The sequence below is a fragment of the Caretta caretta genome, chromosome 10 (genome assembly GCF_965140235.1).
Source record: "Caretta caretta isolate rCarCar2 chromosome 10, rCarCar1.hap1, whole genome shotgun sequence".
NCBI lineage: Eukaryota > Metazoa > Chordata > Testudines > Cheloniidae > Caretta > Caretta caretta.
Genome location: NC_134215.1, coordinates 43,901,565 through 43,929,031, shown reverse-complemented (window position 1 = coordinate 43,929,031; position 27,467 = coordinate 43,901,565). Strand labels below are relative to the sequence as shown.

General features: G+C 43.4%; 2 protein-coding genes across 15 annotated transcripts in view; one reads left to right on the top strand and one right to left on the bottom strand.

Moving 5' to 3' along the window:
* MYO9A (myosin IXA) overlaps positions 1-16,398 on the bottom strand; it is a 469,743-nt gene extending 453,345 nt beyond the window's left edge. For 6 of the 12 annotated variants that reach the window (XM_048865604.2, XM_048865610.2, XM_048865614.2 and 3 more), the window contains exons 1-2: positions 16,004-16,214; positions 6,981-7,563 (exon numbers count right to left, since the gene is read on the bottom strand). The gene's annotated coding sequence lies outside the window, so the exon portion shown is untranslated. Of the gene's footprint in view, positions 1-6,980; positions 7,564-16,003; positions 16,215-16,353 lie in introns of those variants that run through there. The other 6 variants (XM_048865611.2, XM_048865615.2, XM_075132928.1 and 3 more) reach the window with 3 other exon arrangements.
* Positions 16,399-16,530: 132 nt separating this feature from the next.
* On the top strand, positions 16,531-27,343 carry SENP8 (SUMO peptidase family member, NEDD8 specific). Of its 3 annotated transcripts, XM_048865650.2 has the most exons (3): positions 16,531-16,670; positions 21,174-21,244; positions 25,824-27,343. In XM_048865650.2, the coding sequence occupies exon 3, from the start codon at positions 25,867-25,869 to the stop codon at positions 26,503-26,505; it is 639 nt and encodes a 212-aa protein (XP_048721607.1). In that variant the 5' UTR covers positions 16,531-16,670; positions 21,174-21,244; positions 25,824-25,866; the 3' UTR covers positions 26,506-27,343. The 3 variants fall into 3 exon arrangements, with proteins under 3 accessions (XP_048721607.1, XP_048721605.1, XP_048721606.1); XM_048865648.2 differs by lacking the exon at positions 21,174-21,244 and having other exon boundaries at positions 16,533-16,670; XM_048865649.2 differs by lacking the exons at positions 16,531-16,670; positions 21,174-21,244 and adding an exon at positions 16,703-17,764.
* Positions 27,344-27,467: the final 124 nt, after the last annotated feature.

Sequence of the window (27,467 nt, the reverse complement as noted above, 5' to 3'; positions counted from 1 at the left end):
AAAATAATTCATTTTAAAAAAGTTTGGAAGCTGAAGATTCAGTTAAGATGGTCTGAACACAAGGATTTCTAAAACTGTGATGTACATTTATATGTAGCCTCATCAGACCAGAATGAACTTCTTATCCCTGAATAAGTAGACTTAAAAGGAAGTGAAAATTATTGAAAATAAAGAGGGCCCAGCAGGAAACATAAGCACCTCTGATGTCACAGGTAAATAGTGAAGTGTCTTGCATGTCCACAGATGCTAAAAAGGCAACTTTTGTCATAATTGCAAGCATGGATTTGAATAACCCTGTGCTGAATTTAGTGTAAAAATGAATCGATACAGCCACTTCTGATCTAAGAACAATTAAATGCTCTCTGATCTCTTGGGGGATAGGGAACAGTTGGGAGTTCACTTCTGAGAATTCCTGTTCCTTTAGCACTTTGAGGATGGCTCGCATCTAAAAGAGCAGATGCATTACTTGCAGGAAAAATTCTCTCTAAAGACTGGTACTGAAAAAATTATGTTTGTGTGAGGGGAAAGGAACATTTTGTGAAATACAGCTTCCTTTCAGAATTCAGAGAAGTCAATGGTAATTTTTTTCAAAATCCAAACTTCTAGTAAACATTAAATTCTCCCTTTTACCAGATTAGTGAAATGAGAGAAAAAACTATAATTAGGACTCTTTTCCATAATTCTTATTCCAGAAGAAGGAATTAGAAGAGGCCCATTCAATGTGTATATAAATCCATTGGAAGGGCTAGTGAAGAAACATGAGCAATGGCTTCAATATGTCAATACGTTGCTCTGTGTCTCTTATGTCTGATCCCCTGGGTGCAGCAGAGCAAATGAAAGAGTGTCTGTATAGGACTAGAGCTTGGGTGAGACAATCTCAAATCAAGATAAGAGTACGGTAACGTTGATAGGCTGGAAGAAAAAAAAAAATCAGAAAAATTAGGTCAGCAACCCTGATTAAGGAAGTGCAGTCACTGTTTGAAATATGGGCTGTTGATGCTAGACTGTTCCTCCATACTCATGTTGGTGGAGTGATCAAAACATAGTCAAACTAAAGATTAGGTGATTAACATGTTTGCCGTGGGCCTGGAATTTGAGACCCCTTGGAAGCTGAAACTAAAGACTAATGCATTGACCAAGACCATATTCCCTTGGTGACTCCACTATCTGCCCTGACAACCTGTTATTTTCCAGACAGAATTTAAGATGTTGGTTTTAATCTATAAAAACCATACATGACCCTTCACCCTGACTATCCCACTACCACCACCAACCTGCACCATCTACCTGCCCACTTCTCCAACAAATACCCTCACAATTTTTCCTGCCATGCTTTGTGGAATGCACTACCTGAAGTAATTTATAAAGCTACTAAAATCATCCTTCAACCCTCTATTTGAGTCGCACTTATATCAAAAGGCAAACTATGTTGCCAGCAAAGAACAACGAGGCAGGTGGTCAGTAGGGATTACTGACATCAATATCTTCAATTTCTCTATTTTAAAAAAATTGGATTTGAAACCTGCTTATTACCACCTGGCTAGTATATGTAACCAAATGTTCCTATCACTGCTCTCCTCATCCACCCTCCCCTTTGTACTCTGTCTATTATACTCACTTATTACAGCATGTCTTTATTTAGATAAGTTCTTCGGGTCTTTTAATGTGTTTGTACAACATCCAGCATAATAGGGGCCCCAATCCTGATTAGGGTTTCTGAGTACTAATACAACACAACAATGAATAATAATAAGGGACCTGGTTATCTTCAAGATAACATCTTTTCTTCTGCATTTGTGATCCTCAGAGGAGCTTGACCTTCTCTATTTTAAACCACAGGGACCATTTCTGTGGCACACCTATGACTTCTGCGCTCAATCCCTACCTCTCTTTGGCCCAGAGCCTAGAATTGTGAGCTTTCAAGACACAATGTGAATACCATCTTTTTTCCATATTTTGGTAGAGGTCGTGATGAAGCAAGTAGGATGGAAAATAAGTCACAATTAAGTTATGATTATTATTGTGGAGAGCTATACATATGATTATAGTTCTGTGGATGAAGTTCTCTGGTTCTGTGGATGAAGGGAAAGCAGTGGATGTTTTGTTTCTTGACTTTAGCAAAGCTTTTGACACGGTCTCCCACAGTATTCTTGTCAGCAAGTTAAGGAAGTATGGGCTGGAAGAATGCACTATAAGGTGGGTAGAAAGCTGGCTAGATTGTCGGGCTCAACGGGTAGTTATCAATGGCTCCATGTCTAGTTGGCAGCCGGTATCAAGTGGAGTGCCCCAAGGGTCGGTCCTGGGGCCGGTTTTGTTCAATATCTTCATAAATGATCTGGAGGATGGTGTGGATTGCACTCTCAGCAAATTTGCGGATGATACTAAACTGGGAGGAGTGGTAGATACGCTGGAGGGGAGGGATAGGATACAGAAGGACCTAGACAAATTGGAGGATTGGGCCAAAAGAAATCTGATGAGGTTCAATAAGGATAAGTGCAGGGTCCTGCACTTAGGACGGAAGAACCCAATGCACCGCTACAGACTAGGGACCGAATGGCTAGGCAGCAGTTCTGCGGAAAAGGACCTAGGGGTGACAGTGGACGAGAAGCTGGATATGAGTCAGCAGTGTGCCCTTGTTGCCAAGAAGGCCAGTGGCATTTTGGGATGTATAAGCAGGGGCATAGCGAGCAGATCGAGGGACGTGATCGTTCCCCTCTATTCGACATTGGTGAGGCCTCATCTGGAGTACTGTGTCCAGTTTTGGGCCCCACACTTCAAGAAGGATGTGGATAAATTGGAGAGAGTCCAGCGAAGGGCAACAAAAATGATTAGGGGTCTGGAACACATGAGTTATGAGCAGAGGCTGAGGGAGCTGGGATTGTTTAGCCTGCAGAAGAGAAGAATGAGGGGGGATTTGATAGCTGCTTTCAACTACCTGAAAGGGGGTTCCAAAGAGGATGGCTCTAGACTGTTCTCAATGGTAGCAGATGACAGAACGAGGAGTAATGGTCTCAAGCTACAGTGGGGGAGGTTTAGATTGGATATTAGGAAAAACTTTTTCACTAAGAGGGTGGTGAAACACTGGAATGCGTTACCTAGGGAGGTGGTAGAATCTCCTTCCTTAGAGGTTTTTAAGGTCAGGCTTGACAAAGCCCTGGCTGGGATGATTTAACTGGGAATTGGTCCTGCTTCGAGCAGGGGGTTGGACTAGATGACCTTCTGGGGTCCCTTCCAACCCTTATATTCTATGATTCTATGATTATATATTTTGTAGTGTATTTTAACTGTTTGAAAGCACACTGAGTAATGGAAGGATACTTTTATACAAATCAAAATAAAATATTATAAATGTCCATCAGTATAGACCTTGGCAGGGAGCTGCAGAGAGAGGAAGCCACTCTCAGACTTTGAAGGACTGCTGGAAGCCACTACCTGCTCACATGAGTTTGGGAGTTTTGAGGAAGTTGGGCAGAAAAAGCCTGAGACCTAAGCAACACTGTGCCTTTAAGAAGGGCATTTACAGTCACTCTCCTTTTCTAAGGTTTCGGGTCCATCTCCAGAACAGAAGAAAATAAATGAAAACAGATTAAAATATTATAGAAGTCTTAACGCTCAAAGTATCTGGCTTTAAAGAATTAATGCGACAAAGAATGCAGTTAGTGCAACATCATCCTTCCGTTTACAAAGGCAGAAAGTAAAACTGGGGAGAGACGGAAAGAGGGGCAAACAGGAGAGGTGGCCTGACCATCCCTAAAATCCTGTAGTTGCAGTTGCTATTTCCCAGTTTGAAAGATGGGGGTTGTTACTCAGCCTATATTAACTGGTAACATCCAGTGCATTGAAAAACTGTGGTTTTTAGCCATTGCCAGACAGTGAAGGAGAAGAACACAACACAAAGGGAATGAGTAAGCAGAAAGCATCTCTCTTTGAAAACTGTATTCCCTATATATCAGAGCTAGAAATAAAATTGAATGCAATTTCTCTCACACACACCTCCCTTCCTTTCCCTTCCCGCATTCCAAACCTCAAGTTTCAAGAACCTTACTTTACTGATAAGTTGCATAGAGAACATCTGAACCATTTGCTTAATTTTTATGACAATCAACATAAAGTAACTATATTGTAATCTATATACAATTTATTAATTTACATTCTTATACAACAGCTACACACCTGAGAACATAAAGTGTGTCTTCCCCAGTTCACAGGGAATGATGGACTACATGATCACTGATCACATCGTGCACTATCAGGATCTGAATCCTGTTTCTTCAGGACCGCAGAAGAGACTTTTACGACTTGAACTAAGGGACTAATTACATTAGCTGGCAGAAGAAAGCTGTTATCCCAGAGGAGGGAGAAGATAAACTGCTGGTGCCGTGTGCTAGGTGCAGGAGATGATCAAGAGTACCACCCCCCTCTTCACACACTACCATGAAGGAGGTGGGGGCTCTTACCCGAGGTGGTGTCCCCTGAGGTGGGATAGGACATTTGGCCATGCATCAGATCAAGGGGAAGAACATGGCCCAGTCCTGCCACGTTGGAGCAAGAGTAGCTTGCTCCAACACACCCTCCGAAGCATTCCCAGTGTAATATGCACTGCTGCTGTAGAGGCAGCAGCAGGGGCCCAGCTCTTTAAAATTTAAGTGTACAGTTTTCCTGACAAATGCATATCACAGCAGGACAACTGTGATTTTTAACAGTTCATAATTCACCTAAATCTCAATAAAATTTCAAGGGACAAAGAAAAGGCATTTCGCTGACCCTACGGTTTTCTCCCTGCTGAATCTCAAAGACCTGCTGCAAACAATGGAGATGTTACAGATTCTCAAAAAGTATCTCACAAGAATCTTTCATAATGGAAGGTGTCAGACAACCTAAATATAGAGTTCACTAACAGCTTCCCCTATAGTTAAATATATTAACAGTATCTGAGTCACAAGGACTACCAAAATAGGTTCTGTGTGGTGCTAATGACAGACATTGTACATCCTCAGATTCCTTTGAAGTTAAATGCACTTAATTAAAAGGGCCTGACCTGATGATTAATTATAATGTTCTGCACTACCAGAAATGTGGGAAATTTGGATTCTGTTTCCGGTCTCTGTCTCTTGCTCCTCAAGCCTGCAGGAGATGAGGTTGGCACAAAGGCAACTCTCTTAGTCCCTGTAGGGGAAAGAGAGCCTCATAATGTTCATAGCAACACCTCTGGCTGGCAAAGGAGCAGCATTAACAAGAGTCTAAAGGAAGTCCCACTGAGGTATCTTCAGCCAGAATGATGGTACCTGTACGGTAAAATCATGATGGAAAGGATTAAAGGGGGAGAATGCAACCCTGCTGAGACTAAAGGAAGTCTGATAACCTGCTTGAAAGGCAAATAAGCATTATACTAGGTGTTTGAATCTAGTAATGTCGTCTTAATAAAGCTATCTTTCCTGAAAATAAAATTAAAAAACCTAAGGTAAAAAAAAAAAAACCAGAGGTGGAATTTTGATACTGGATAGTAATAAAGGATAAGCTATTTTTTTTTTGTTTTGTTTTGTTTGTTTGTTTTAAAAGGTATCTGTGGCAAGGACAGCCAGTTCTCATTTTACTTATAAAACTGCTTTATGGCTACCTGTCAGATAATCCCTCCCCACTACAAAAAATTTTAACAGAATAATTTGCATTTCAAATACATAGAGAAACATAGCTCTTAAAAAGTGTTTACACTTATTAAACCAGCAGTATTACATCTGTTCCTAATAATCTCAGTCACAATTCAATATTCATATAAGATCTAATAATTTGATATTTTCAACAAAGCCGCCCATCTGAAGTATCTGAGTTTATTTTAATTTGACCTATATCAAAGATTCCTAAAATATAAACTTGAAATATTAATACAATGCTTAATTTATAAGTACACCAAGATATTCAGCTATCTTATTACTATATTACTTGTCAATATTAAGATATACAGAGATCCTTTACAAAAGACTATTCAATTTCCCTTTTTTCCTCCCCTCTTCATCATCTGGCATGAGCTGTGCATGTTTATTTTATTTAAATAAATAAAATTTATTTATTGGAATCTAAATCCTGAACACTTGTTCTTATAAAATACAATATATATGAAGTCTGTGGAAAAAATCTAGCATAAATAAGAAAAAAGACTGACCATAAAAATTAGCTCAATCTGGAAACAATTCCATCACATTGTTTCTGATATTCTATATACGTGTGCTTAGAAGTATTACTCTAATAGCACAATAAGAAACTCACTCACCCCTGACACTAGTGTAATGAACTGTGATAACCCCAGAGTCACCTAACCTGAAAATTACAACTATGCATTTTTAAACCACATGTAACAGGAAGATCACACAATTAACAAGTTTTATCTCAGAGTTCATTAACCATCTGCTTAAAATCAGAACCTATCATTTTGTTTTTCCCTAGAGGAAAACCAGGAGAAATCACAAAATTGAAATTTTAAGCCCTAATTCAAATACATATGCACATATTTATTTTAGCCGCAGGAGTAGTCCCATTCACTGCAGAGGAAGTGGTCACATGCACAAAGCTATGCAAATACATGTTTGCAGGAATAAGGCTTTTTATTTTTAAGCAAAATAAAGGTCTGGCTTTCAGAGGTTGAAATCTGCACCATTTGGAAGATTAACTTTTGGAAAGAAACATGCAAGACACGCAAACCATATACCAAATAAGTGTTTCAATACTTAGATACACCATAATCACATGCAAGAGCAAACAAATTTCTCTCCGATAGTTTTATCAGACAGCTGTTTCTCCCAAAGCACTAAAAAAGACTTCATTTATTTATGCTTTAAAATATTTCACATTTAATTATAATTCCAGCTCATTTAGAAAGGGAATAATAGGTAGCTTGGGTAGAAGGGATGACAGTTAAGATCGCCCAACACTTTCATCCTATAAGACCCAATTTTCAGTTGCTTCTAACTTTGCCAGATTCTTACCATTTTAGCTGAAATTTTCCATGCCACAGTGTCTGCCTCTGACTGATTTTTTTTGGGGGGGTGGGGGGGGGGAATTTCAGCAAAAATATTTCAGCTGTTTTTGAGAACAAGTTCAGGCAAAATATTTTCCTTTGCCCATGTTAAAAACAAGTTCTTAAGACTCTTTCATTAAAAAATTCTTGTGCCTCCATATTTTGCAGCAGGGACTTGAAGTTTCACAAGGGATGGCCTTTGCATCAAGACATGCCTTTTGTTGTTCCCATTAAAAAAAATCCAAGTTGGCCAAGTTAAAAGTCTCAGTTCACATATGCCCAACAAAGAATTGTTAGAGTTTAGCAGCTAAAGTCTCTGAAGATTATTCTGTACTGGGTATGTTCTAGCCCAGGGGTGTAAGGATTCAACAAGACTTTCTCTGCAATTACTCCTCATAGCTGCCAGGAGCTGCTGTGGTGCCAGACATGGAGACTGTCTCCCCTGTGCTCTCAATGCTATCCCTGCTGGCACCCCGTTAGCATGGAGGAGGACTCATCCCTGACTTGAATGCAGAGGGAACAAGATCCAGATTGGGGCAAGGAAAGTGGTCCTGTGTAAAAAAAAAAAATTGTATGAGAGTCTTTAATTACATGACATCATAATGCATATACCCCCAAGGGAGCTGAATTAAGATAGCACAGGCTACCTTAATTCTCACATTTCTTAACTTTTGAGTGCTTGACTTTGCAACCTTAACATTCTTTTAATAGTTTGTGTGTAATTATGATTCATATTGACTAAAATTATCGTAATTATCCTAGACTAAAAAATAATTTAGACGCACAACAATTATATTTGTCAATCCAATCTGGAAAGTTTAGCAAAAATTTTTCTAATATCCCTACTTACTGAAGTTTTAGCTGGTACATATAGATGTCAGCACGTTCAGATTTTACCAGAAACTGGTCTATTGTTTGTATTAATTTCCTGCTGACCTCTTCAAATTACAAAGAGCTGTTTTTTTGGTGTAAATGAAGGACTGAAAAATAAAACTTTATAAGCCATAATTGCAATACTGTTCCAAAGGGAAAAACAACTAAAATGTACTGTACTTTTTAACTACATGCAATAATGAGTAACGTAATTAACTATACATTACATAATATAAATTTTTGATCATCTATTCTAATAACAGACTCAAATGACCCATGCTGAAACTGAGTTTTGATTCAGTTTACTTGAAAGCTGTTTCAAAGTTGCTATTTTTGATTGATGGGATCCAGGCCTCACACATGAATCATCTTTATTAAATGGCATTAATTTAGTCTTATACAGTAAAACTGTTATCCGGCTCTGTACCAACCGGAAAGCTCTATAAACCAAAATTTCTAATTTTCATAGAAAATCCAGATTATAATCCGGTTGATGCTGAGCCAGCAGGCTCCCTACCTGACTCCAGGGGACTCCCTGGAAGCGGCAACATGTCCCTGCTGCTCCTAGGTGGAGGAATAGCCACAAATGGTTTGGAGTGTAGGAGGGGAAGCAGGACTGGGGGTTCGGGCGTGGGAGGGGATGCGGGCATGGGCTCTGGGAGGGAGTTTGGGTGCAGGAGGGGGTTCGGGGCAGGGAGGTGGGGTACAGGAGGGGGCTCAGGGTGCCGGATCCAGGCAATCCTCACCTCGGGAGGCTCCCCGCAAACGGTGATCTGTCCCTGCTGCTCCTAGGCTGATGTGTGACTAGGCAGCTCTGCGCACTGCCTCCACCCACAGGCACCGCCCCCACAGCTCCCACTGGCTGTGGTTCCCGACCAATGGAAGCTGTGGAGCCAGCACTCATGGGACGGGCAGCACGCAGAGCCTCCTAACCGTGCATCCAGCTAGGAGCAGCAGGGACAGGTTGCCCCTTGCGGGGAGCTACCCAAGGTGAGCGCCCCTGGGATACGGCACCCAGAAACCCCTTACACGCCCCAACCCCCCGCCCTCACCCAAACTCCCTCCCACGCCCTAACCCCCAGCCCTGCACCCAACCTCCCTCCCTCTTAGTTAACCAGAAGTTTTCACTTACCGGCACCCCCACATTCCCTCAACATGCTGGATAAAAAGATTTTACTGTACTTCCATTGTGACCACTATCACTATAACACTGAAAAAAACTAGAGGGATATAGGTTTATTAGCTGGGTCTCAAAGTTCATAAATTATTCACCTGCCCTTACTGAAAATAAGCAACAAACATTTATGAAAACACTAGTACATACAGAATATATTTAAGCCCAAGAATTAAGATACTAACTACTATTCTTCTCTGACAGGGTAACAAGTCTTGTGAATGGAGGGACACAGTAGATGTCATACATCTCAACTTTAGTAAAGCTTTTGATACGGTCTCACATGACTTGTTCATAAATGAACTGGAGAAACATAGCCTAGACCAGGGGTGGGCAAGCTTTTTGGCCCGAGGGCCACATCGGGGTACAAAACTGTATGGAGGGTAGGGAAGACTGCCCCGCAAACAGCCTGGCCCCCGCCCCTGTTCACCCCCTCCCACCTCCCTCTGAACCCCTGACCCATCCAACCCCCCCCTGCTCCCTGTTCCCTGACTGCTCTGACCCCTATCCACACCCCCGCCCCCTGACAAGCCCCCCGGGACTCCCATGCCTTATCCAACCCCCACCCCCATTCCCCAACCCCTGACCACCCCATCCAACCACCCCCTGCTCCCTGCCTGGCCCCCAGGACTCTCGACCCTATCTCCCCACCGCCACGCGCGCCACCGCCGCCCCCTTACCATGCCGCTCAGAGCGGCAGGAGCTTGCTGCCTGGGAGGGAGAACAGCAGGGCTAGCCTCCCAGGCCGGGAGCTCAGGGGCCCAGCAGGATCAGGCCGTAGTTTGCCCACCTCTGGCCTAGACAAACCTACTATAAGGTGGATACACAACTGGCTGGAAAACCGTACTCACAGAGCAGTTGTTAATGGTTCGCAATCAAGTTCAAGGGGCATATCTAGTGGGGTCCCGCAAGAATCTGCCCTGGATCCAGTTCTATTCAATATCTTCATAAATGATTTGAATAATGGCATAGAGGGTACACTTATAAAGTCTGCAGATAATATCAAGCTGGGAGGGGTTGCAAGTGCTTTGGAGGACATTTTGAATTCTAATCCTGATCTTAACAAATGAGAAATGGTCTGAAATAAATAGTATGAAATTCAATAAGGACAAATGCAAAGTACTGTACTTAGGAAGGAATAATCGATTGCACAAATACAAAATGGGAAATGACTGCGTGGAAGGAGTAGTGCAAGAAAGGATCTAAGGGGTATAGTGGATCACAAAGTAAATATGGGTCAGTAATGTAATACTGTTGCAAAAAAAAGTGAACATCAGTCTGGGATATATTAGTAGGAGTTTTATAGGCAAGACACGAAGTAATTCTTCTACTCTACTCAGCACTGGTAAAGTCTCAGCTGGAGCACTGTGTCCAATACCAGGCGCCACACTTCAAGAAAGACGTGGACAAATTGGAGAATCCAGAGGAGAGCAACAAAAATTATTAAAACATGACCTCTGAGGAAAGATTTTAAAAATTGGGTTTGTTTAGTTTGGAGAAGAGAATACTGGGAGAAACCTTGGAAGAGGCTGTTCTGCATGCCTGTTACAATAGGACCTGTGGAAGGACAGCCCAGAGTAGGGTTCATATACCCTGACACAGCAATAGTCCCTATGGACAAGTGCAAACTTAATTCTCAAGTGAAAAAAAAAAAGACATGGCAAGCAAGATTAATAAATACATACATTTATGATCTCTAAAGGAAATTTTAGTTATCTAACTCTATACTCGAACACTAAAGGAGGGATGCTCTGCAGTTGAGTACAGAGTGATGGTGCAGCCTCATTGACATACACACCTGTTTAATTACAGGCACGTAGTCTGTTTAAGTGTTTGCAGGATTGGTGCCTTAGTCTACTCCAGTCATCATCTTGAGGATGTGCAAAACCCTTTTGCTATATAAAATTTGCTGGAGTTGAGAGGAAGAAAAGATTCACAATCCAATTCCTAGCACTTCACTGGGAAAACTGAAACAAAGGTTTAAACTATATTTTGAAATATAAAGTTTTACAATCTCCTAATTACATCACTGAACTTAACTGTAGACCGTGACTTTCAGTAATCAACTTCACAAGTCAACGCAGAGCACTAAATTTTCTTCTTATAACGGAGCTTTAATTCACTTTCTCCAATACTTATCTTTACATAATAATTCTTCACTAGGCTTGCTCCTATCCTCTAGGTGTGGCCAAACCATGACTTGTGAGCCGCATGAGGTTCTTTCACAGTTAAAGAGTAGCTTGCGGATCCCCACCATGTTTCTTCCCTATTCTCCACCTACCAGACTTTGTGGGGGAACTTGGGCCTTCTGCCCTCCGGCAGGGTGATGGAGATAAGGGCTTCTGCCCTGCAGGGAGGGGAGCCTCCAGGCTCCATGGGGCAGGTTGTGCATGTCTTGCTCTCAAACTTCTGAAGATTATTGTATGTGGCTCGGAGAGTCAGTAAGTTTGGCCACCCCTGCTCTATTGTGTAGTACCAGTATAGAGCAGACACTGCCTGCTAGTCTGACAGTCACAATAACATACGCTACAGCAAACCATCCGAAAGCCATGATTACTTGTGGTCATATTCTAAATTACTAGTCTCAACATGACCTCAGGGTATGAAATGTAACTATATGAAATGAGGGCTGCCAAAACATTCATAAGCAAGCCCGTTCCAACAATAAAAGGACAAGGACAGCTAGATACTGTAAAAACTCCTCTATATCACTTAGGATTTGCTGTAGTGTCAGTCTAACTTGTTTGGGGATTCTTTTTTTCCTAAAGCAAAGTAGACATTTTTCTACAAACAAGAAAAATTCTAGAACGGGGTCAGCAACCTTTCAGAAGTGAAGACTCAGCACACAATTTATTCACTCTAATTTAAGGTTTTGCACGCCAGTAATAATTTTCAAGTTTTTAGAAGGTCTCTTTCTATAAGTCTTTAATATACAACTAAACTATTGTTGTATGTAAAGTAAATAAGGTTTTTAAAACGTTTAAGAAGCTTCATTTAAAATTAAATTAAAATGCAGAGCCCCCCGGTCTGGTGGCCAGGACCCAGGCAGTGTGAGTGCCACTGAAAATCAGCTGGCATGCCGCCTTTGACATGTGTGCCACAGGTTGCCTACCCCGTGCTAGAACAATGAAGAAAATAGCTTTTTTTAACTTAGAAGAACAGTACTCAAAACTCTGGTGAAGTATTAAGGTACCTTTCATGCTAGAAGTTAAGTACTGTACATTAAGAATATTGCATTTATTGAAAATCAGGATATTTCACCTAAATTAGAGGCTAAAAGAGGTTTACATGCAGCTCTTATTTACTAGCATTACAGTCTATTTTTATTGCAATTGCTAAATAATTAAACTGAATAATAGCAAAGGCCATCACAATATGTACTATCTAAGTTTGACACCAGAGCTATGTCTATGCTAGAAGTTTTACAAAAATTTCCCCCATTGCTGTTATTATACAGATCTATTGGTGGCAGCAACACTGGAAACCCTAGGACAGTGGTTCTCAAACTTTTGTACTGGTGACCCCTTTCACATAGCAAGCCTCTGAGTGAGAAATTAAAAACACTTTTTTTATATAGTTAACACCATTATAAATGCTGGAGGAAAAGCGGGGTTTGGGGTGGAGGATGACAGCTCGCAACCCCCGCGTAATAACCTCATGACCCCCTGAGGGGTCCTGACCCCCAGTTTGAGAACCCCTACCCTAGGACAAGACTCCCCACAGGCAATAGTGTTTAATATCTTATCGAACCCTATTCAAAACAGATCTGACACAGTATTTACAATACCAACATTCACCTGATTCCTTGTCTATGCTAGCTTTCCTATTAGTTTCAGAGTAGCAGCTGTGTTAGTCTGTATTCTCAAAAACAAAAGGAGGACTTGTGGCACCTTAGAGACTAACACATTTATTTGAGCATAAGCTTTCGTGAGCTACAGCCCACTTCATCGGATGCCTTCCTTGTTTTAGAGGAAGCAGCATGGGCAGAGACTTGAGTGTTTCCATATGGATGGATGGAGATACGGTTGGGCTGGGGGCTGGCTGGAGGAGCCCAACCACCGATAACCTTGCAAGCTGCTTAACCTTTTTGGGTGATGGGAGGTGCATTGATTCCAGGGATGGAGAACTCTGCTGGGGACTCCCACCGCTTCATAAACACTCTAGGAATGGGAGCTCCCATTCGAGCGCTGCGTGGGGGGTTTCTTTAGACAGCACCGCTGCTCGCTATTGCTCTACGGTGCGTGACGGTGAGCAAAGGGTTTGGGGCGGCTGAGAGTTGGTCTGCATCTCGCTAAGGAGCCTTGGTGCCTGTTCCAGCACATGAGGCTGATTGTGTCCAACAGTGCGATGCCTGAAGGGCCAGGGGGAAACATAACCACCATTTCCACCACAGCCTTCAGCTGGTGATTCTTGAAGGCTGGTAGGGTAGGTGGTGTGGAAGGAGCCATGTTCCCTCGAGCAAAGGATGCTGTAGGGTACAGGTGGCCAAAGAGCAGCCTGCATGTGTCGCACCACTGTGCCCATCTGAGTGGCAGTGAAGTGAAGTGAGCTGTAGCTCACGAAAGCTTATGCTCAAATAAATTTGTTAGTCTCTAAGGTGCCACAAGTACTCCTTTTCTTTTTTCCTATCAGTGTTATCAATCATGGGAAATTCTCCTTACTCAACACACACCTCAAAAAAAAAAACCAAAAAACAAAACACTAGTGTTGAAAAGTCCTCGACTCTTTTTTCATTGAGAATACATTCTACACCTCTATTTACTCTTTTAAAAAAAGTTTAAATCACAGAACACCTCTATACTAACCATGCCCTAATGAAAATACATTATGTAAACACTAATGTTAAGTCAGAGAAAAAAAGAAACACTGAATCCTCCTCCCACCCTTAATTATGGTTGAGAAGACTAATATTTTGATAAGGCATTAGAGGCAAAAAGATAGCTTATTTTACAGTCTGCATAGTCATTTTACCTTAAACATCACATAAGCTTGCTTCACAAAAACTACAACACTCAATGAAGACTCAAAATAAAATAACTGATTATAAATAAAGAGGTAACATATTGTCCACTGTATATTATGCAACCTATGCAATAGTTTAAAGTATTCCTATGAAAAATTAATCAGGATACTGCATCCTTTAATAACCATTTGGAATATCATTTGAAGCATTTATTGCCTGGAGTGATTTCCAAGCCTTGTACTGAGGACACTAATGTTGCTAACTTGCTAATAGATAGTAGTCTACACTACAGTCTTCTCCACTTTCCCCTTTGAGCAACACAGACAGAATGAAGCATCAGCACAAACAAATATATCACCACAACACTGACCATGAATCATAGGTGTTTAGGTATTACAACAAATCCTGCTACTATTCTGACATTTCAAAAAGGAACTTACCTTATTTCCTATCCAGTATAAAATGATAATAAAAGAAACCAAATGCTCTGAGAAAATCCTAAATGCAACAAGAAATCTATCCAACTCTAATAAAAGACATATGGAAAAACAATGAGACCTCTTCTGTAGATTACCAGTTGAAAACAGCTTCCCCCCTTCACTCTTTAATTTTGCTCTTTTCATCACAGATTCACAACTGAGCAGCATTATCATCCTCTTACAGAGGTATGATTTGTCTAAAGCTGTAGCACAATTTGGGAACAGTTAAAATATCTGTCAGTCTTAGCTAGGTTGCAAGCCCAAACCTTGTATTAACCGTGTTGGAAGATCAAAATGTTGTAACCAGGTGTCTAATATGGTGGATTTTATAGTGCATATGGTGCCACAACGCTGAGTGTTTTGCTTTACAAGGCCATACGACCTTTTGTAACAATAACCAAATGAAAAGATACATTAAGAAAAACTTAATACAAAGCAATTTAGTGCTCACAAAACCAAGCACTACAGATACCTAAGACAAGATGCAAATCTGCACCTATATAAACGGCAGATTTTTACAGGTGCTGAGCACCTGCAAATCTCACTGTCTTCAATGGAAAGCTTTGCAGTTAGCAGAAGGTGAGGGTACTCAGAACCTCTGAAAATCAGAACATTTATTTAGGTACCTATTTCTAAAGTATTTACTTAGCTAAATATTGATTTAGGTGTCTAACTTTAGACACCCAACTTCAAAAATCTTGGCCTCTGTGCCCAGTTCACTATTTTCAGGCATCTTACACTCCCTTCCCCATCAGAGGCCCTGAGCCCCAACATACCCCTCCCCTAATAAAAGCTGCCAATGGCACCAACACAGGACAATGGGGTGGGGGAGAAGGGAGCAAAGAAAACACACAGGGCATAACCCCACCCTTCTGAAATGCATAGTCTTATTCACTCCACCCCAATAAAGACTGGTCTGCTCTGTCTGGGGGAGTCACAAGGCATGCATGCAAGAGACCCAGCAACATCAAGGGTGCAGCTAAAGACACTACACTTATCGGTGTGGCAATGGTCGATATTATAAAAGAGGACTGAAGAGAGGAGGAACACAGAAGCTGAAAAACCCGCCTAAGGGAGAAAGAGACAGGGGGCGCAGTGGTAGGTCTGGTTCCCCGCTCCCATTGTGGGATGCAGGAACGGGACGAAAGGAACGGCAGTGTCAGGGGTATATCCCCGCACCCGGGGGGACACAGGGACGAGGGGACGGCAGCGGAGCTGTCCTCCCCCACCCGGGGGAGGGGCTGCGGGGGAGGGGGCATGGTGGGGCTGTCCTCCCCCACTAGGGGGGGATGCAAGGGCGGGGGAGGGGGCATGGTGGGGCTGTCCTCCCCCACCCGGGGGGGGGTGGGATGCAGGGGCGGGACTGCCCCCCGCCAGGGACGCAGGAGAGAGAAAGCTGGGCGGGCCACGGGGGGGGGGGGGGGCAATGGCGGGGCGTGCCCCGCGCGGGATGTGGGGGGGGGAGGTTTCTTAGGTCCCCTCAGCGGTGGCCGATCTCTCACCTGGGTGTCGGGGACGCGGCGCATCCCTCAGCTCACACCCCGCCGAGCGGGCAGCTCCCCGCTGCCCTAGCCGCTCGCTCGGAGACACTGGCAGGGAGGTCGCTCTCCCGGCTCCTCCGCCACCGGCTCCGGCTCCCGCCCGCCCTGGCTCGCACAGATACTGCGCGTCTCGCACTGCCCAACTGGCCTGCGCGCGATACACACCGCGCGCGTTCCCGGCAGATGCGCGGACCCGCGCCCAGCCCGCGCGGCCACGCTACTCAGACACGCCCCCGGCCGCGCCCCCGACACTCCCCTGAGGCCACTGGATCCGACACTCCCCCAGAGCCTCGAGAGAACACGCCCCCTACCAACTCAGGTCCCGCTCTTCAGTCACGCTCCTCTCTAGCCATCTGCGGCTTCCGCGCTCTCTTTCTGCGCCTGCGCAGTAGCTTAATGCGTCGCTTTCGTTACCTCATTTGGAGCCCTATGCTAATTAGCACCCTTTGGGGGCGGGGCTAGTTTGACCCCTCCTTCCCGTGTCCACACTACGGGCGTTGTACAGCGCAATGCCGGTTTACGACAGTGTTTTTTCTACCTTTACGGCTGTTATTAGCAACCAAATTGACAGGGGCCGGCTGGCGGGGGACTGTCTCGGTTAGCTGGTGCCCGAGCTATGAGGTGGCAGGTGAGGCGCGGCGGTGTGGGGAGGGTTCCTCCCTGGCGTGGGTCGGGCCCGCTCTGGCTCCTCACCGGGGGTTCGAGCCCCACACATTGTCTTCAGGGGGTAAAGCCCGCCCTCCTGCTGGAGCCCCCGTCATCCCCTCGGGTCTGCACACTACTCGCCACCGCAGCATCTGAGCCGGGTGGGGGGTTCCCCACGCTGCCTCGCGGAGAAGCGCTTGTGCGGGCCGTGCGGGCAGGAGGGGCCGGTGCCTGCTGCACCCCGCGGGGTGCCTGCCTTGGACAGACCGCGCGTGTTTCTGTCCTCCCAGGAGCATCTTCGAGCGAGAAGCACCCCCGTCTCCGTTACCCCATAAACTAGCTAGCCCTGCCACACCCCTGTGTGCCCTGCCTGAGCCTTCCCCGTGGGCTTTGCAGCATGACCCGCCCGCAGTCTACAGCTTCGGGTTCTTTCAGTTCAAAGGGGGATCTGCCCGCGTTAGCTCGTAGGAGATGTAGGGCGAGGGGAGTCTGAGGAACCGCATTCTCAGACTCCCCTTAGGGTTTGGCCCCTATCTGCTGGTGAGTTACCAGCTAGGGGGATATAGGCAGCTTATGACCACACCTGCCTTGTGATAAGGCCACACAAGCCGCTTATGCAGCCCAACACTTAACTCCACAAAACAGCTGGATGGGAGAGGAGGAGCAGCTGTTTTATCATCTTTAGCGCAGTGGTTAAACTTCGAGCATTCACGTGGGGATGCATGTGGTAGACCCCAGGCTTAAGCCCCTCCTCTGCCTGACAAGGAGAAGTGAACAGGAATCTGCCACCTCACAGAAGGGATGGATCAATAGAGCTCCTGTTATAGAGGGAGTTGGGGCAGAAACAAGATTATTTTTAGGTCTTGTTAGGGAGGCATAGCAAAGCTGTGATACAAGTTTATCTATGAAGCCCCAGGAAGAGGGCCAGAAAGGATTTGGGGACTCCACACACAAGGGTGAAGAGCTGAATGGCCTTCAGACCTCAGAAGAGGAGACATATTTAAAACACCAATTGTGTGGCATTTGATTCTTCAAAAGAAGGGAAACTGCGGCATAGCAGCATACCCAGTCAGAGAGGTACAGCAATCCTGTGACAGTCTCTTATCGTCTAATATTATATAACTACATTTGTAAATGGTCAGAGTATACCATCTAAAAACACTGAGATCAGCTATGTCCCCTGATAGCTATGTTATCATGTCAGTTACAGTGGATAATATTTTTAAAAGATCAGACAACATAGTGCCCAAAGCAATTCTTATGACTGAATTCCACCATACGGAATGGTATTTTTTTTTCAGGAGGAAGATGCACACTTTGGTTTTAAGTATGTTCTTGATTTAGGCCTTTTGAATAAATGCTGCTTGAAAAATAAGTGAATAGTGATCCACTTTGCTTTTATACTTAAGTTCCAGATTCTTATTTTATCTGAAGTGATTTTTTCCCCCTTCTCTTCCCCTTTTTCCCCAAAGCTTCATCTCCACCAGATCAGATTGCTGTACTCCGCTGATCTCACATCTTTCTCCCTGCCCCCCACCCTTGAGTCAAATATAAGCCCATGGCTGCAGTCCTAGCCTGTGTAAATTTTATTTAGGTTCAAAGGCTTTTTATTGCCATATAAGCTTTTGAAGCGAAGTAGAATTCTAAGGCTTGCTTAATTGATATGTAAATACCAAAAATGCTATTCCATCTTGCAGCTGGAGTGGGCTGATCTCTGAGCTTTGATAACAAACTGGAAGGCTTAGGCATTGTCTGTGGATGCAGTCTTTTCTGAATGTAGGCATGAGAAAAATTTTAACAGTTCTCACAACTTCTACCATCTAGAACCTAACTGAAGCCCTGCAACATTCGACTTAGCCTGCAGTGCATAACCTTTAATTGACAAGTTAGTTATTAGTTTTTGGTAAATAATAATCATACTTCTTGTAAGGGGAGGGTGAGTAAACCTCGTGCTTCGGCTGGTAAGTTTTCATAACTTTGGAAGGATGTTTTATTGTGCTGGAATTAAATAATAGAACATAGTAGGCAGCTCTGACATATATGAAGATGTAGATTAAATTAACAGTGTTCTGCAAACAACAGTTTGGTGTTAGTCATGCTAGTAGTCCAGGACAATCAATGACAAAGTAGAAATCAATATCCCATCAGATTTCAATACCATTGAAAATTAGACTTTGACTTGGTAGTGCATGACATTTAGATTTAAAAAAATCAGAAAGAGATCTCAAATGAACATGACACATTACAATTACATCAGTTAGCTAGTTTTTAATCCATTTTATCAAATGTAATTGTAAATGAGGAATCATCATTGAATGGATGTGTTCCTCTGGTGAAATCCTGCAGGGATTTGTTCTTGGTCCTATGCTATTTAACGTTAATGACCTGGAAGAAAACAATCACTGTAAGTTTGCAGATGACACAGAAATTGGGGGGAGTGATAATTAATGAAGACAGGTCACTGATACAGAGAGATCTGGATTGCCTGGTAAACCAGACACAGGAAAACAATATGCATTTTAATGCGTATACATCAAGGAACAAAGAATGTAGGCCATACTTACAGGCTAGGGGACTCCATCCAGGGAAGCAGTGACTTTGATTTGCGGGTCATGGTGGATAGTCAGTTGAACATGAGAGCCCAGTGTGATGCTATGCCCAAAAGAGAGAATGCAATTCTTGGATGTATAAACAAGGAAATGTTTAGTGGGAGTAGAGAGGTTACTTTACTTCTGTAAAGCACTTGTGTGACTGCTGCTGGAATACTGTCCAGTTCTGGTGCCAACAGTTCAAGAATGATGTTGACAGATTGGAGAGGGTTCATAGAAGAGCCATGAGAATGCTTTCTAATCCTCTAATCACACGCCTTATAGTGATAGGTTGAGCTCCTTGAGTCTATCTAGCATAAAGAGAAGGTTGAGGGGTGACTTGATTACAGACCATAAGTACTTATGGTGAACAAATGTTAATAATGAGCTCCTCAGTCTAGCAGAGAAAGGTATAACACAATCCAATAGCTGAAAGATGAAGCTAGACAAATTAAGATGGGAAATAAGGCACATTTTTAACAGATAAATTAACCATTGGAACAATGTGGTGGAATCTCCATTTTAAATCAAGATTGGACGATTTTCTAAAAAATCTGATGTAGGAATTATTTTGAGGAAGTCTTCTGGCCTGAGTCATATAGGAGGTCAGACTAGATCGGGGTGGGCAAACTACGGCCCAGGGGCCGCTTCCAGCCTTTCAGACATTTTATTCCGGCACTTGAGCTCCTGCTGGGGAGCGGGGTCCAGGGCTTGCCCCACTCCGTGCAGCTCCCGGAAGCAGCAGCATGTCCACCCTCAGGCTCCTAAACGGTGGGGCAGCCAGGGGGGCTCTGCCCACTGTCCCCACCCTAAGTGCCACTCCCACAGCTCCCATTGGCCAGGAACTGCAGCCAATAGGAGCTGCAGGGGTGGTGCCCATGGACGGGGGAGTGCACAGTATAGCCTCCTGTCTGTGCTCTGCATAGGAGATGGAGAGGGGAAGGGATAGCTCAGTGGTTTGAGCTTTGGCCTGCTAAACCCAGGGTAGTGAGCTCAATCCTTGAGGGGGCCATTTAGGGATATGGGGCAAAAATTGGGGATTGGTCCTGCTTTGAGCAGGGGGTTGGACTAGATGACCTCCTGAGGTCCCTTCCAACCCTATGATTCTATGAGGGGGGACATGCTGCTGCTTCCAGGAGCTGCTTGAAGTAAGCACCGGCCGGAGGCTGCACCCAACCCCCTGCCACAGCCCTGATCCCCCCCTCCACACTCCTCGGTCCCAGCCCGGAGCATCCTCCTGCATCCCCAACTCCTCATCCCCAGCTCCACCCCCAAACTCACACCCCTAGCTGGATCCCTCACACCACCACTGCCTGCACCCCTGCCTGGAGCCCCCTCCTGCACCCTGAACTCATTTCTGGCCCCACCCCAGAGCCCGTACTCCCAGCCAGAACCCTCACCTCCTCCCACACCCCAACCCTCAATTTCATGAGCATTCATGACCCACCATACAGTTTCCATACCCAGATGTGGCCCTCGGGCCAAAAAGTTTGCCCACCCCTGAACTAAATGATCACAGGGTACATCTAAACCTCAATAAAAAGACCTGTGGCATGGCTATAGCTAGCCCTTGTGGGACTTAGGCAGCAGGGTTAAAAATGGCAATGTAGTTATTCAGACGTGGGCTGGAGCTTGGCCTCTTAAATCCTGTGAGGGGAGTAGGTCTTAGAGCCCAGGCTCCAGTCCAGGCCCTAGTGTCTACACTGCTATTTTTAGCCTCACAGTCTGAGCCCTATGAGCTCCAGTCAGTTGACCTCAGCTCTGAGACTTAGGGTATGTCTTCACTACCTGTCAGATAGATGGGTAGCGATCAATCCAGCCGGGATCGATTTATCACATCTAGTCTAGATGCGATAAATCGATCCCTGAGCGCTCTCCCATTGACTCCTGTACTCCAGCTCCGCGAGAGGCGCAGGCAGAGTCGACAGGGGAGCAGCAGCAGTCTACTCACCGTGGTGAAGACAGCATGGTAAGTTGATCTAAATACGTCGACTTCAGCTATGTTATTCACGTAGCTGAAGCTGGGTAACTTAGATGGATTTTCCCCCCCATCCTCCAGTGTAGACCAGGGCTTAGTGCCATAAGTTTTGTACTGAAGTGTAGATGACCCTCAGTGGTCTCTTCTGGGCCTGGAATCTATGAAAAAGCACTGACACGCTATCAAAAACTACATCATTTAGAAGGATGGCACTGTGGTTAAATTGTGGGGCTGAGAGGAGGGTTTAGATTCCCATCTCTGCCAAAGACTTCCTATACGACCTTGGACAAATCATTTACCATCTCTGTTCCTCAGTGTTTCTAATGTTTGGGTAATATCTTCCTCTGCTGGCTTTTGGGCTTTCTCCAAATTTTGTAGATTTGTTAAAGGGGCACAATAAACAACATATTTTAAAATATTCTGTCCATATGTTCTTAACATATTATTAAAACAGAAGTGTAACAAAATCTGATTCACTCTTCACCATTTGTTCTTTTTTGCTCAGGTTAGATGATAAAAACAAACTTTCACTTTTTCTGTGTCAGTTTGTAGTCAGTTTCACTTCCTGGTTCTCATGCACTAGCACAGTGTGGCACAGTTTGTGTTCACAACTTCAAAAAGACTTCATTTATGTTTCATGAAAATAATTCAGGTTTTGCAAAATCTTAGTAAAACATCACCACCACCCTAAATTTTGGCTTCAAAGGGACACCATTAACTTAAGAATCACACTTTGTCTTAGTTTTTTTACTTGTTATTAGTAGCACTTAAGATTGCAATAACTGAGATGTGACAGAAAAAAAGAACATAGCATATCAATGTGGTAATTCAGTCATCTTAATGCAAGGTACCACAGTAACCTTTTAAATTACTGAACCATCTGGACAACTTCAGAAGTGGGACTTCATAGAATAAACCCACGTACTAATATAAAAGTCAAATTTCTATTTAAATTACTTTCCTCTGTCCCCAAATACTCTGGATCTTCAACTTCCACTCAGAAAGAAGGCATGCCCATCTGCCATTGTTTCAAAACCAATACCTAGTTCCTTTATCCAGCAGGGAGGCAAAGAAGTATATTTTGCTTTCACAAGTTCAGCCAGCTACTTGACAAAAAAACAAAGAGCATTACTCTTGTTCATAATCTTGATTACTGCTGTAGTCCTCGTTGTAGCCAATCAGTATTTCTTCTAAAATATTAGGGGTTTTGGATGAGGTGTGCTAGAGATTCTCTACAAAGAGTAAGTCAGATCTGTAACTGAGAGTTCAAAAAGACTCCCCTTAAGATATGGGGGAAGTTCTGATTGGAATTTTGTGACTTGGACTTGAAGAAGTTTGAATCCAAATCCAAACTTCACACAGAGTTCATCTTTAGTTTTAATTGGAAGGTTCTGTTTCACAGAGGAAAAACTGCACTTTCCAAATTGGCTCTACTGTTTGTGGTGCAGTATGTACCACTTATGCTGAGTGGCTCTGGAATGAATGTGAGTCTGTGAAGTGTTCTCCTTTAAGCTCTGCAGTACATCTGGTGAGTCTTCATGCAGCTCTTACAAGCAGCTCCAGATGGCAATAAAATTAAAAGTAGTAGCTAGTAGCAATTAAGTGTTGTTCATTATAATCAGGAAGAGAGAGTGCTTGTGGGAAGCCACCAAATTATTTACTTTAAAAAAAAAAAAGGAAAGCCAAGTTTCACTGGGAGGAAAAAGAACAAAGTTCAGAATGCAAGCTTCATCATGCAACCATTAATCCTTGCAAGGCTTGATTGGCAAGTTTGCTGTTCTAATCTGCATGTCTCTGGGAAAAGATGAAGCACACATCTGAGAAGTTTCTCATTAGGAGACTGGCCCAAGACATCCCACTTTTAGACTGTATTGCGAGGTATAGACCTGTTTATCCAGAATTTCAGCTAAGTGAGAGTTTGGGAGTTTTGGAGACTTAATGCATTCTCCATGTTTTCTCTACTGTCCTAAGCTCCAGGTTGTTCCATTGTACTTGCTCCTTACATTTGGAAATAATGGATCTGAGTCCAAACTAACATGTGAAATGGTCCTAGATACCATTGTGTCTGGCTCGGTAGAAATAATAATGGCTGCTCCCTTTCCTTTTTAATGACTATTTCTATTTGACCTGTGTTGGAGCTGTCAGTGGCACATTAGTAGTTATGAGCTTTTAAAGGTAAGATATTTCATCTTGGGCCTTCCTTCCTATATATTACACATCCAACCTGTTTCATACAGGTTACCTTGGATCTTCCTTCCGGTATATTACACATTTGACATGCATGTCATTGTTATTCTATTTAATAAGCTTTCTTTGGCAAAGTCACATGTTAAAGGGACCCTGCCAAGATTTGATAGATTAATTTTAGGCTTATCTTAATTTACATGTTTCTAGCCTAGGAAAGGCTTGTTTTGTTGCCATGAGGAAGAGTCCAAATCCATTCCTTCCTAATGTGTAAACAAACCATGCTCCAGCTGTTTTCTATCATAATGGATAGGTGTTGCCTTGGTTACAGTGAATCATACTAAAGTGACACTTACTAATTTTTGAGACTAACAAATTTAGCTCACGAAAGTTTATGCTCAAATAAATTTGTTAGTCTCTAAGGTGCCACAAGTCCCCCTTTTCTTTTTGCAAATACAGAGTAACACGGCTGCTACTCTGAAACCTATTGTTAATTTTTACACAGCACATTGGAAGTATAGGGCCAGATCCTGGCTTGCTTCCGTGCTGCACATGGCATGGCTCAGGAGCATGTGGGGGCAAAAGAGATTTAAAGTCACCTTTACAATTCCCTGATTCTGGGGCCATCAATCTGTCAGCCTAGTACCCAGCATTACGTAGAGCAGCTTCAGAGCAGCCTGTGGACTCCAGCATGTTTTAGCAGTTGAGGATCACCAGGCATGGACATGCTTGGGCCAGGGGAGGAAATACAAAGGCATAGAAGTCACTGTCATCCCCATACTACTGAACAATTTCCCTCAGCATGGGGAATCTTCTACTGGGCAAATCCTAATCTGGGCTTGAAAGTGCAGCCAGTGCTGCTTATTTACTATTAACTAGCTCTTTTCCGTCCTTGTGTTTGATACTTTTTTAAAAATATTTTTAAAAATACAGAGTTTTAAAAATCTGATTTTAAAGTCTGACTTCATTTTTATTAAGTATACTGTCTAACTAATGTGCATTTCACTTACCTTGGACATTAGATTGGTCAATTTCACCTTTGTTAGTCAGTTTCACACCTCAGTTCTTATGCTCTAACCCAGAGGTTCTCAATCTTTTTCTGTACCAGGACTAACCCAGTATCTCCTTCCTATTTTGCAATAAGGGAAGGGTGGGGTGGTCATAACTACCTGCTGAGTTGTGATTCACCCCATGGTGAGAATACATACATGTACACAATGCTTTTGTGTTTAGGTTTCCAACATTACGGGGGAAATTTAAATCCCCAAACAGCTGTTGAATTCCATTTTTTTTTAAATAAAACCTTCATTTGGGACCTGAATCTCTTTTTAGGTCAGGTATTTGGGGGCAGTGTAGGGTTATTCAGTTGTTTTTATTTGCCTGCTGAAGCAAGGAGGGGTAAATAGATACCTAGAACTGTCCAGAGAAGAATCTCAACATGAGCTAACTGTTGAGGTAGGCCACTCTTTAGAGCAACCATCCTTAATTTTTTTTGCAACACCTCTTCCTTATGATTAGTCAGGAGGCCAGTAAACAGTATAACTACTAAATCCTTTCTCTTTGAGCAGAAGTTTGTCAAGCGAGGATTTCAGCTGGGGTTAATGCACATACATACTTGATATAGGTTTACACAGTCCAGGAAGTTAACAAAGTTGCTAAATTGGGTCCTAAGGAGTGCTTTCATGTGGGGGAGTTTTATCATGTTAGTAATCTTGTTTTTCTTTAGTGTATTCCTACCATTATAGGCAGCTGCCTTTCCATCATGCTGGAAGACCAGCATTTTTGTGTGGATCAAGTGGTTCTTCTGATATGATGAGCCATGCATCCATCTGTCTATCTTAGGTACCTATCTGGTCCCATCACCATAGTGTCCAATCACCTCATGATCTTGAATGTGTTTATTCTCACAACAGCCCTGGGAGGTAGAGAATTACTGTTTATCCCCATTTTACAGGTGAGGTAGAGAGCGACCAAGTGATTTGCCCAAGATTACACAGAGTCCTTGTGGCAAAGCAGGAATTGAACCCACATCCCCCCCAGCCCAGACTAGCATTCCAACCATTGAACCATCTTTCCTCTCCAATGTATTATTGAGAACACAGCAATGCAGTTTCTAGCATTAGCCTGGGGATCCAGGAGGCCCCATGCAGTCTCCATCACACATCACTGGGTAGGGGGAATGTACTTGCAAACCACCCTTCTCTCTCCCTTTTTACATTTCTTGAAATGTGATAGATTGTTTAACCCTTGTTCCTTAATTACAGGTGGGGAAAATCCCTTAGTTTTCACAACTCAATGTCAGATATAGTTGCTTCTTCACAGTATAAAAGCCTATGTGCAGCCTATTTGCATAGTAACTTATCTTATCCCCTTTGGTTTATCTTAGCTTTTGACCTTTCTTGGAGTGCTGTGGCCCCTGCCTGTGCAGAATGGACCCTGTTGTTCTGAGTTATGTGGACAGTTTGCTGAGGCAGTCGGATGTTTCCTTGCTGGATCCCCCCAGCTGGCTTAATGACCACATCATTGGGTTTGCCTTTGAGTACTTTTCTAGTGACCAGTTCCAAGACTTTTCCGAACAAGTATGCTTTGTCAGCCCTGAAGTGGCTCAGTTCATCAAGTGTGCCACCAGCCAGGATGAGGTAGCCATGTTCCTGAAGCCGCTGGGCCTCCCGCACAAGGAGGTTGTGTTCCTGGCCATCAATGATAACTCCAACCAGGCTGCTGGGGGCACCCATTGGAGCCTCTTGGTTTACTTCCGGGACAAAAACTGCTTTGCTCATTATGACTCCCACAGTAAGAGCAACTCTGCCCATGCCAAGCTGGTGGCAGGAAAGCTGGAGGCATTTCTGGGAAAAAGCGGAGACAAAGTGGCCTTCATAGAGGAGAAGGCCCCTGCACAGCAGAACAGCTATGACTGTGGAATGTATGTGATCTGTAACACAGAGGCTCTGTGTCAGGGATATTTTAGGGGACAGCAGGAACCAGTACTGCAGCTCCTCACTCCTCCTTATATCACACGGAAGAGGGCAGAATGGAAAGCTCTCATTGCCAAACTTGCACGCAAATGACTTAAATGTAATTGTCCCTGCTTCGAACAACTACCTGTCCAGTCCTCTAGTCTCCACCCCCAGTGCCTGAGGGAAGATATCCATGAACAGGATTTCTCCACAGAAAGAATGTAACCCCTCCAGCATGGCTACACCCTGCACTACCCCAGCTGAAAAGCCTTAGTTTCCTCTACAACCCACTAGCCTTCAGACTTAAGTACTGGTAACATCACTTTTTGTGTTCAGCAGAACCTTCTTAAAGGAAGTTTTATTACTTCAAGCACTTTTCTGGCTATAACAAACTAGGTTGGTGAAGATTCCTCTCACCCCCACAGTAAGCAATGAGCCCTCACTGTATGATTTTTAATTTTCTATGGACATTGCTAGTCTAAATCTAATCTGGTTCAGTGATATCCATCTTACATACACAGGCCTAATTTTAAAAGGACACCTCTGATTTGTCCCTGCCTTTAATTGTGGTTCCAAGTTATAGGATTTAGGGGTCTAGCTACACAATTCTGCCCAAAAATTTGATATTGAGATATCCATATCTTGTGATCTGAGAGTGCAAAATCAGAAGTAATGGTGCAGGTTATTTAAAGGTGCTTCAAAAGGTAAGACGCAGAAAAGTTATTTTTGCTCTCTTTTGCTGCTTTACATCCTGTATAACGAAGGCCTGAATTTTTCTTGTTTTCATATTAGAAATACACTTTTTTTTTATATCCTGGATGATTGAACCTGGATGATTCAGGATAGTTTTCAAGATAGTAGAAGAGTGACAAAACAAGTACTAAGAACGTGAAACCTGATTGAGGTGGAAAGTGTTTTAAACAGTGAATAAAGGTTATTTTCATCAACACACACTTTGTACAAATATCATACAAAAAGTTGGGGGGAAAGCCTCCGATTCCAAACCTCTACCCCTTCCAGTCAAGTTTTAAGACAACTCAGAATACGCATGAGACTGCCAACAACTTCTCTCG